Below are 12,111 nucleotides of genomic sequence, written 5' to 3' on the forward strand. Positions count from 1 at the left end.
ACTAAGGTGAAAAAAAATAACTTTTTAAACAGAATTATTTGGAGAAAAAAGTGGATTGGAATCAGGCAGACTAGTACATCAACTCAATCACCCTTTTATTGCTGTCTGATATTTATTGTGTACCTTAACTTTTTTTGAAAATTCAGATTTCCTACATATAAGTAACTGAAGAGTCAAATGAGATTCTATGAATAATAGCTAACGTTTATTGAGCAGCTATTCTGTGCTGGACTTTCTCTATCTTCATAGACCAGCAAGGTTGTTTTTTCACTTATCAAATGAACAGACAGTTGCAAAGAAATTAGGTGAATTGACAAAAGTCATTCAGTTATTAAGAGACAGAATTCAGATACTCAGATCAGAGTAACAGAAGTTAAGGACAAAAATTCTCAGTAAGTCTGTGGGCTCTGCCCAGTGGTAGTATTTAAGGCAGTTGGTTGTGAGTGTAAGATAGTTCAGCATATGTGGAGCACTTAGAAATACTGGAATATGGGTCTGATCACCAATCCAAGGGTACCCAAAATCTGCTGTTTCCAGATTCAGCTTCCATCATACACAACCAACACAAGGCTGCCCTATTCTCAACATTTAATAGCTTTTTTCCCCCCAGCTCTGTTCCTTGTATTCCTTTCCTACATAAATATTTGTCCTATCATAACTAAAGACTAATTAGAAAGTTTTGTATGTGGGGGCATGATGAGAGTTGAGAGTTCTAATTTAAAAATATACCAAAGAATTTTTATGCCAGTTCAAAATTATTAGCCAAGAGGGGTGAACAATGAAGATCTTGGGACTAATTTGTAGAGTGACTTTCCCGAGTTGGGTTGTGATGGTACAATAAGGAATTTTATTAATTTAATCATCAAAAATATTATTTTATCTACCTATTATGTGCCTGGCACCATAAACTCAAACATTATATCTTTATTTTGGGGATGTTCTTCTAAGAACATTTTTTGTGTGCGTGTATAGATACCTGACATGCTCTTCTCCTACCAAACCTATTCTGAAATTTTCTGAGATACTGATTGATCCTGTGGTTTTTGCAGTTACTTTCAATCAAATGATATCTCTTCTTGGATCATTATTCCAATAGTAACTTATGAGGAAAATCTTACCCAGATGCTGCGGAACCAGTGAGGCTGCTCGTAGATAATTCTGGAACCACATTTTATCTGGAGTCCTTTCTTTTCTCCCAGCAACCTTAGATCAGCATGGGTTTCCCTTGGCTTTTGCCTTTCATGGGTTAGTTTTCTGGCAGAAGTGACAGAGACCAAGAGTCAGATTATAAGAAAATGGTCATGGGACCTGATCTAGTTACTGGGCCTTCAGAAGAGAACTTACAGATTTCTGTTTGGGTGTGGTAGAGAGATGGTGTTGCCAGGTAAACGAGTTCCAAACAGTTAAAATGATAGGAGAAGCCCTTGATTTATGAACAGATTGTTTAATAAAGTTTATTTTTGATGCAATTTTCTAGAACATTGAATGTCTCCTGCTTTAGAAATGATAGTAGATAGTACCTTGCCAGATGGTTAGTAGGGTCATCATCGTTACCATCATCTTCAATTTCCAAGTAAGGGAACAGGCCAGGGAAGCAACATAAGTCACCCAAGCTCACATAACTAGGAAGAGGCAGCCTTGCCCACAGGAACAAATTCCACCCATGACATAGTATGAGATGTCTCCTGGACGTGAGTCCCAGTGACAAATCTGTACAATAAAGTAAGGGGCTCCAGGAAGAAATCAACCTGAGACAAAAGGCTCCCTTTGTCTCTTCCTGCATCTTTGTGACTCCTAATTTCTGCCTTCTACATGGTAGCAGAGTCCAGGTAGGAACAGAGTTGGAACATCTTATGGTCTGAGTTCAAGTCACATTTTCACCATTTGTTGAATGAGTAACTTACCTAGTTGCTAGTAAATTACATTTACCACCTATGTTTTGTTTTCTGCAATCACAAAGTAGGGGTAATAATAGGAGCAGCTTAATTCATTCATTGAGCTATTTTATTAAGTATACCATGAACTACAGCTTGTCTTGGGACTGGGAGATGGAGTATAAGCCAAAAAAAAGCACTCACTCAAAAGAAACTTATATTTGTACTGGAGAAGAAAAAACAAAATCCAAGAAATAGGTTAGCAGTGTGAGTTAAAAAGGAAAAGTTACAGAAAGTAGTTAGAAGGGGCATGCCTGTGGTAAATAGTAAGTTTTCACTCTGACTCCTTTTCTGTCTGTGTACCAATTTGAAGTTAAATAAACCAATATGCACCTAGTCTCCCAAGAAGGGTTTCTTTCCCTCACTCATTCTTCCACTTCCAAGTCTGATTTTTTATAAAAGCTCCCACCACTTGACAGCATTGAATTCTGAGGGAGTGAGGATGCTTGCTTTCTGCCAGTGGATTTTGAGCTCTTTGAAGGCAGGGATGGTGCTCTCCTACAGCTGAACATAATAAGTGCTCAATAAAAATGTGTTTCTGAAGGGAGAAAACGAAGTAGTTTGTATGTGGAGCCACATGTTGCCCTTGGATGATTTTATATTTATCCTACTCCACTAAAAAAAAAAAAAAAAGTATTGTCTTTTGGTGTGGCTGTTGAGAGGAAGCCAGAGAAAGAGACACACAAAAATTCATTTGTCTGAGCTTCTTCCTTTCTGCAGGAGAGGGCGGCATCAATCCTCCCTGGCTCCTTAATTATTCTGAACACTCATTCCTGAGGCCTGCCAGTGACAACAATTGATGTTGTCCTAAGCAAGACAACTTACTGTGCAGCACTAAGGGCAGCCATATCTCTGTCAGGGTCCCAGTGGCAGGGAGCAAGTCCCCTTCTGCCCCCACCCATCAGACAGGCAGCTGGGAAGTATCTTGGCCTCTGTTCTGCATGAATCAACAATCTCTTCTGGAGAAGGATCATGCTTAAGAATTTGGGGGTAAATGGAGTCCTGTGTAGAGGAAGAGGCTGGGGTGTGTTTCTTCCTTTAAACAGGACACTGAGTGAGCTTCCCCATTCACTGCTACAGAAGGCCCCTTCTCCCTTGGGGATTAGCAGTGATTCTGACTGCCTTAGGCTGGATCTTTTCCAAAATGTATCTGGATGAGTAAGAGAAACACTAAACCCTAGACAAATATTTCAGGCGGATGGCCTGCATTCTGTCCAACTTTTCTGTTTTTAATAATTGTTTTAATAACAAGCTAGTGGTTGCCTGTCATCTTAAAATGATCTTCAGAAACAATCCATATGCATGTGACAATTACTTGTTCATGAACATGTATCCATGAAACAGAGACCATGTTTTATAGGAGCAGTTTCATAGAGTAGAAAGTTTGATTAAGTTATTTAAAAAAATTATCCCTTTAGCCTGATTGTGATATTATGTCTTCTGTTTGAAAAAATGTACTGTTAAGAGAACAGAGAGCAAAAGGAAAAAAAAAAATCCTCTTGAATGTATTTTACATTAAGTGCTAACCCTCTTGCAGTTAATGTATGTGTGTTCCATAATATGTTTATTAAATCTCCCCAAATAAGTCCTCAGGTATTAATTTTCATTCCTGTGGTGTTAGCCTCATTCAACTGGACTTCAGTCCCCATTTGATGAAATCAATATGAAGAGTGACCACACCCCCACACACCCTCTCCCAGAATACCCACACATATGCTAAGTGACCCAGCAGCCACTGGCTTTTTCTTCCTCTTCCTTTTTCTTGTCCTCTTTCAGATATCTGACACTATTGCCTATTAAATAAATGATCTGTCTCTTTGCAGGACAGTGACAACCTCTGGTGGGATGCGTTTGCCACTGAATTTTTTGAAGATGATGCCACATTAACCCTTTCGTTTTGTTTGGAAGATGGACCAAAGCGATACAGTAAGCAAGAAGCTTATTTTCTAATATTCCCTCATTTTGTGCCGTAAGAAAACCATAGGGGTCTTGAGAGAATAGCCCAGTGCTAACAGGCTGACAGTAATACCTTCACTCCTGACAGTGTTCTTGCTTCCTGTCAAGTCATTGTCACCGGGTGGCAGCCCAAGTCGGCGCTGTGAGATGTTCTCGGAGCCTTAGACTGTTTGGGAACTTGCCTGTTTAGAGATCGTAGGAATAGAAGTCAAGTCAGCAGTAATAAGTGGGAAGGAACGATGGAAAGTTTCCATGTATCTCTTCTCTGTGACTCTCTTTTATCCTTCACATTCTCACTTGACACTCAATATTCTAGGTGTGAAGATTTCTTTAAAAAAAAAAATTCCTTACCATCGGTGTATCAGTCACATCCTTCTAATTCCCTCTTATCAATTATCTCAGGTATTTATTTGACAAGTGCTATCTTTTCTCAGGGAGGTGGGGAGGACGCAGCTGCTTTGAATGTACTGTTTTGAATTAGTGTCGACAGAATTATAGTTCCTTGTCGTTCCTGCGAGTGGTAACTCTGTAAAGATCCTCAAATTATAGCCAATGGCACCTTGGGTAACAGCTGATCTGTCCTGATTAGGTTCAGCCAACTTGTCAGAAATCAGATTTGCTGGTTGTGCTTTCAAACCAAGAGGCAGAGATCCATCAACACAAAAGCAATTAATGTCTGTTTAGATCAGAGAGAGATGTGCTTTCAGAAATCAGTGGTGCACATATGAAAGGACTGTCAGAGGGGAAAATGTTCCCCCTGTCACAAACACTGCAATGATGCTGGCACCTATCCAGCATGAATGAGTCAATCCAGAGCACTTGGCAATTGATAGCTAATAGGGGTCTTGATGAACATGAGTCAGAACTCTGGTAGTTGCTAGAGGTCTTTTATTTGTTTATTTGCTTTTGTTTTGTTTCTAATTTGAGGGGATTTTAGCCAACTTAGTTCTACCTGGATCCCTTGCCTGAATGCTTGATTATGATGCTAATACCTGCATGTGGTGATTTTGCACAAGTGGCAAAAGAGAGAGAGAGAGAGAGAGAGAGAGCAGGCAAGCTATCATGGACTTGTTGCCCCTCTGAAACTTGTTGCTAGGAAGATTTCCTAATAAATATTTATGGTGGAGGCACAGGTAATATGTCAGACAATGTGCTGGTAGAATGTCTTTTACATTAATGAAATGAGTCCTGTCCCCAGCACTGGGAAGCTCACTTCATGAGGGTCCTTGCTGTTCCATGTGGGTGCCCCAAGTCACCATGGGGCATAGGATGATTTTTTAGAAGTCCCAGGGAAATAAATGCACTCAGCAGGCCAGTAATTTCTCCCTCTTCAAAAGGTTGCTTCAGCAATGGTGAGCAATTTCTACCTAAGTAGTGAGCCACCCTCTAAACCATCCTGGTTATTTATTCACTCATTTGTAGTTTTTTTGGAGGCATAGCTCTGATAACTTCAAGTTATCATTGCTTTATGTCTTCAGGCTTTGTTGAATCAGGAAACTGTCAGGGTCTGCTCAAGGAACAAGAATTATAGTTTTAAAGTCTGTGCTATAAAACACATTCTTACTCAATCCCCCGGTCCCCCCCCCACCCCTACATCATTTGGGGTGAGGTGTGATCAACACCCATGCAAGATCTTGTATCCATGCCCAGGAGTAAATGCCAGGGTATGAGCAGGTTTCTTTGTTTCTCTGAGCCAAAATATTTCCTGAGCAGAGAAGAGAAACAAAGATGATTGACAGGCTTGAGCCGAGTCTCATCAGCTGCCTTGCTGACAGCTTGGTGATGTGCACACGCGGCTGATGTACAGGCAAGTGACAGCTGATTGACAGCCCAGGACTGAGAGACAGGGAAGATGAAGCTTTCTCAGAACGCCTGACATGTGCTGTTGATGAAGTGTTCCTAGCGTAGGCGCTGCCACCTTAACCCATTCAGGGTCCAGGAACGTTGTGCCAGGCTGGGAAGATGCCAGGTGGCCGCAGGGCTGGAAGCTAAGGCTCTTCCTTGGTGCCTTTCAGGTTGCTGAAGGCTTCGTATTTCTGAGGACGAAAATAAGACTTGCCTATTTTAGATTTGTATTTGTAAAAACAAAACAAAACAAAACAAAAATCCCCAAATTATACATGCTAAGTAGAACTAGCATGAGGTTTTTTTTTTCAGCCCCTCCTAGAAAACCCTATTTCTTCCCCCTCCTTATTTGTGTCTTTAAAAGGTCCATTCAGTGCCACGCTATCCTGTCTTTCAGTTACCATAAATCCCATAGTATGTGTTTGTGTATTTATTTTTGTTTGTCACCCTTACTAGCTAGCTCCATGTGGGTGGAGGCTTGGTTAATTGCTGAATTTTCAGATAAATAGAAGAACTCACATGTAATAGGTGCTTAATAAATATTTGTTGAATGAATGAATGAGTGAGTGACTAAATGAATGGACATTTAGACAAAAGCTTATTTCACCAAGTAGAATGATGGCCAAACAATCCTTTGCCCAGACCTTTGGACTTTTTACTACTGGAAGAACTTGATGGAATCAGTGACAAATTCCAGGCTATGATTCTGGTGTACTCTAATGAGAAAGAAAAGTCCCAGCAGCAAAATAATGCGGGAAATAATTATACTTCATGTGGCGCATTGTCTCTCTTCTGAAAAAACTCCTCTGTACTGATACATTGCTCCTCCTGCCCCAGCCTCCACACCCATCGCTCTCTTGATGGAGTGGGACCCTAGGTGGGACATGACAGATTGGCTTGATGGAGACTGCTGGTGTATTCCCAGGAGAGTGGTGGTGCTTGGTGCCGGAGGTACGGAATGGAGAAGGTACTGGGCCATGTTTGAACATGGGCCATGTGTCCCTGAGGCCACTTGTCTGCCCATGAAATTTCATCAATGGCTGAAGAAGCTGACAGTTCCAAGGAGGTGGCAATCCTAGGATTAGGTGCAATTAAAGGAGGAAGGAGATTATGGTGGGCAATTCCTTCTTGGTCAGCAAGTCAGTAAAGACCATTAGGGCTCAAAAGAGTCTTTTCTGAGTATAGAAACTTGGACCAGAGGGGTTAGGTAGATGCCCAGGTAGGGAGTCACTGAACCTGGAGTGTATTGACTCCAAAGTCAGTAGGTACCCACCACCATCCATATATACATCTTACCCCTACATTGTCCCATAACTAAGGGGAAAGACATGATTTCATGAGTGCTCAAATTCTGATAAAGACATAGGGTCACAAATAATTATTGCACCCTTATCCAAACTGGGAGGCCCAGGAAGCCAAGGTTGTGGGTCCTTAAAGCCTCTTCATGTCTGCTTTGCATGGCGTATCATTAGTTCCTTCCTTATCTTGTATAGGAGGGACATTCTTAGGTTACATTGATTACCCATTGCTCGGGGAATATTGATTTTTTTCCCCCTTGTTCCTTCTAGACATGTAGAGCTAGGCTGTGTACTATTCTCTCTTTTCATGGTTGTCATACCACCATCTGGGTGACATACTGCTGGAAGTCTCTTTAGTAGACCTAGCCAATGTACAGACCTCACTGGTCACATTCTTAGGAAATACACATGGCTCATTCATCTAAGAAATATTTTCTTGTTAGGAGAGATGCTTGAAGAACAATCTCAAAGCCTGTGTGCCATGCACTGAAAAGGTGGAAGGGTGAGTGATGTAGGAGAAAGGGCTGGAGGATTCAATGCAAACATCCATGGGTTTTAACCCCTGTGTTGCTGGATAAACATGTGTAGAATGGGTGTAATACCGTCCTTGGCTTGTGATGTAAACTAAATGAGGTGATATAATCGAAAAGCGTAGGACCATTTGGAACATATTGTCATCAGTGTTACTATCATCAGTTTATAGCCCTGGCCTCACCAAGGCCTCTACATGTTGGAGAAGCTTGCCATTTGGCAGGGGCTTGCAAGTGCACAGTGTGTGTAGTTCTCCCTGGCAAGGTGGGAGACTGAAGGACCTCTGTGGGGACAGTTCCAGCTGAAATGCAGCCTTGAGAAGATTCTGCACCCTTCTCAGATTTCAACTGTGAAGAGAGAGAGACACTCACTTCTGGCAAGTAAGATATGAGCAGGAAGAAGATACCAGGAAGTGGAAGGTTGATTAAGTAAAACTTGGGCTGTACACTTTGAGAGCAAAAGATTCTATAACACTTGATTCAGCTGTCTAGGTGGGTACTACTTGGAAGTTGGGGGGAAAGACGTAGCTCCTGCAATGCCCTCTTGTTTCAGAGCACTTCGTGTTGGCCTACCCTTTAGGAAAAGAGGTTGTGGGTCTGATAACTAGGCTCAAACCCAGCTCTGTTTTTTACTACGTGTGTGATTTGCAATAAGTCATTTCAGAAGCATCAGTGGTTTTTAAAAAGTGGGGATTTGATGGCTGATGCAGGCAAAGTTCTCAGCAGTGTTTTTCAGCCCCTTGGAAATGCTCCTTAAGTATTATCTGTTGCTCCATGTAGATTGAAACCCAGGGCAATTCAGATAAAATTTTCATTAATCTTTTAACTACTATGTGTAATTTTAGACTGAGATTTCTAATAATTCTCTATCATACACATGTTATTTCATCGTGACCTCTATGTTTTGTCTGAAATCAGGATTTATTGCAAGACCACCCACCTTCTAGGTCACACCAGCCAAAACTTTTCTGGGGTTACTGGGTATATATTTCCCTCTCCAAATATGACAAAAAGTAATTTAGGAATGTCATCTCTGTCCATGCCTTTATTTCCCTCAGTCATTAAGTCTCATTAAAATAGTTTGAAAAACTGCTCATGTAAGAACACACTATAACACTTCCTGCTTCTTTTGTGTTTTTTCTCTTCCTTTTTCTCCTGGAAAGCTCTGATAGCTTTGCAATATTGACTAAGTTCTTCAATTTTGTCTTGTAATATGTGTTTTTATGTGTTGTGTATTTAGACGTGTTCCCCTAAGGTAGAGAAATTCTGTACTGCCCAAGTAGTTTCTCTATTTCTGGCTATTATTTTTCTCCTACTTTATTGGTTCACCTCACCTACCTGTATTTTTATTGTGCTTGCCATATAGGAATTCTGAACACATTTGTCCCATTTTTTCCTCTCTCTCTCTTTAATAGCATATTGCATGATTAAAAATATATTTCTGGGAAAATCACCCCTTAATAATAAGCATAAAGCATTTTGACACCACACTTAATAACTACTGTGGCATGAATGAGGCCATTTTTCAAAGTTACATATAAAGAGTGTGCACTGCAGCACACTGGGAAAAACGGTTTCAAGGCCGGAGTCTGTGCTTGTGTCTTTTCTATGAACAATGCTTTTCCAGTATCCACCTGAAACCTAACAAGGCACAGGATCAAGTGGCCTGTACTTACAGCCCCTGTGCCTGCTCAAGAGGCATGTGACAGCTGGCCCTGGAGAGTTGGTCCTCCTTAGCTTTATTCCCTGAACACTCCTTTTTTTTTTTAAATTCATGTGGGTAGAAATCAAAGTCATGACTTTGGATTCACAAAGTCTCATTTTAAGTCTTTGCTACACCATGACAATTAGACATGATGTTAGGCATATTGCTTTACCCTCAGTTTTCCATGAGTAACATCAAAGTAATAATAAAGTCAACATTATAGGGTACTCATGAAGATGAAATGAATTAACATGTGGTTACCTTAGTGCCAATCATGGAATGCACCTAGGAGATGTTTATTGAATGAGTTAATGAAAAGTTTGAATAAGTGAATGAGTTAAACCTATGTTATGGCAGCTGTTTGGAACTAAAATAGAAGGTAGCTCCCAATATTCATTTAGTCATTTGGCACACAGCAGGAGAAACTCTGGCTTAGAGCCAGATTAGACTTAAAAATTTAGTGACCAATTGGGAGAAAAGCTGATATTAATTATATTATTGATATGAATATTAATGAAAGAAAGTGATTTAAACAAATGCAAAACTACTACAATTATGATACCTGTCCAATAGAAAGTGAGATTTCTGTCACCATTTTGTACAGAATTTCAAAGCTATTGAAAACCAGTAGAGTGTCGTGACTTCTTTGGATAGCTTGGGGCTCTCTATCTTGTTTACTAAGAATCAGGTAGAAGGCAATTAACTTTGATTACATCCAAAAATTTATTTTCGTGCAAAGAATGCAATTCCTTCAAGTGGTCCTTGATGGTTAATTATAGGAATGGATTCTTGCCTCTGACTGTGGCACCTCTGTTGCATAATGACATAGAAGTTGTCTTGATGCTGGGCAGTCCGTTCCTTTGCATGGAGTTGTATTAAATGGGTTTTGGCATTGCTGGCCACTGAAGCTGTGATTTTAGCGAGTGAGACATTTCAACTGCATACTTCATTAAGATTTGCAGCAAATTAAATTAGGACCAAAACCAGACTTTTGTTCAACATTGGTTTCTCCACTCATTCATTGATTGATTGATTCATTTATTCAGAACTTCTGCAGCTTATCAGACATAGTCTTAAGAGCAGCAGACAGTTCTTGGGAGGAAGGCAGTTCAGCACAACATGTTTTGTTTACTTTTGATTTCCTTTTATTTAAAACTCTTACTTTACATTAGTGTAATCAACCAATGACTCAGAAAGAGAACATTCTAGGACTCATCATAAAAAGACTTCAGAGAAAGCCCACAACTAATAGATAGACTGACAGATTTCTGAAGGAGACAAAGGAGACTGAATCTCCCATTTGTGGTTTCAAATTGATGGTGTCAGAAGTTGCAAATTGGTAACAATAGATCGAGCAGACATTCCATTCTCTCATCTCTAATAAATACTACACTAATGATCACATGAGCTAATGGACAGAAAAGTGCTTCCAATAAATTTAAAGTGCTATACAAGTTGAAAGTATAATTATCATCATATTTGTAATTGATCTCTTAGATTCGGTGAGTTTTTATTTTCCCTTTGTATGTTAGAAATCATAGTCTAGAAGTCTAGAGTGATTGCTAGATCTTTTCTCATAATTGTCTAACATAGAGGTTTGAGCAAGTCAGACCTGTGAGTACTTTAAAGAGCTAATTTGGAAGGTTCAAATAAGATTCAAAGCAGGAAACTGACATTACATGCTGTTTTTGAAACTTTGTGTGACTAATATCCATGGATTATGGCATATGCATTTTCTGATTCTTAGTTTTATGGAGTGTATTCCTGCTTTTATGTCCTCCATACGATTCTCAAACTAAGATGCCACTAGCTCATAGTGAGCTGTAGGAAGTGTAGTGAAGTTTCTCATTGTCAAAATAACAGAGACTGCTCCTGGCACTTAATTTGAGATAATAAGTGATCTGCACAATAAAAATTGTTGAGAAACACCTCACCTGAGTCTCCTGACCTCCAACTTATCATATTGAAGGTAGGGTTGCCAGATAAAATGTGAGTTTACAAATGTAATCTTTGTGACATAATTATATAGATGCTCCTTGGCTTAAAATGGGGTTATGTCCTGACAAACCCATTGTAAGAAAATATTGTATTGTAAGTCAGTAATGCATTGAGTACAACTAGGCAACTGAATATAATAGTTCAGCAATACAATGTACTGTAGAGCAGTGGTTGTTTGCCCTCGTAATCAGATGGCTGACTGCTCACTCTACTGCCTCACATAGCAAGAGAGTGTCATACCACTTATCACGAGCCCAGGAAAAGATGAAAATGCAAAATTCGAAGTATGATCTCTACTGAATGTGTATGGCTTTTGCACCATCATAAAGTAAAAAGAAAAGAAAAAGACAAGACAAACTATTGTAAATCAAATACCATCTGTACTGCAAAATTGTTTTCTGTTCATCTGAAATTAAAATTTAATTGGGCATTTTGTGTTTTTCTTTATTAAATATTACAGTCCTATGTGAAAGCCCCAGTTTATGCTCAAATATGATGACTCCAGAGCAGATACAACGGTGTGTGTGCATGTCACATTATATGAAATACATTTTTATTCTTGCCTCAGTTTATGGCTAGCTATACTGTATGAGTTTGCCTAAAGAAAGAAACACAGCAGCAGGGGATTGGAAGAGAGATCAAAGTCTACCTGAGTTTAAGTTCAAAGTCTGTATTACAGGCCTTCCTAGTTGACTATGTTAAATACTCAGGTAGATGTTGATCATACACATACAAGTCAAGGAGCTTGTAATTTGACTGGAGAAGCTGAAATGTAAACTAGTAATTCTAATGCAATAGCATCAACAGCGTAAAAGTGGGACAAATGCTTTCACAAATGCTAGGTG

General features: G+C 39.7%; 1 protein-coding gene across 12 annotated transcripts in view; it reads left to right on the top strand.

Moving 5' to 3' along the window:
* Nucleotides 1-12,111, top strand: part of Ldb2 (LIM domain binding 2) — a 346,704-nt gene that overhangs the window by 129,266 nt on the left and 205,327 nt on the right. For all 12 annotated transcript variants that reach the window (XM_074042561.1, XM_074042558.1, XM_074042562.1 and 9 more), the window contains exon 2: nt 3,758-3,860. In XM_074042561.1, coding sequence (XP_073898662.1) covers nt 3,758-3,860 — 103 coding nt within the window. The remainder of the gene's footprint in view (nt 1-3,757; nt 3,861-12,111) is intronic.

This window comes from Castor canadensis, chromosome 9 (genome assembly GCF_047511655.1).
Source record: "Castor canadensis chromosome 9, mCasCan1.hap1v2, whole genome shotgun sequence".
Taxonomy (NCBI): domain Eukaryota; kingdom Metazoa; phylum Chordata; class Mammalia; order Rodentia; family Castoridae; genus Castor; species Castor canadensis.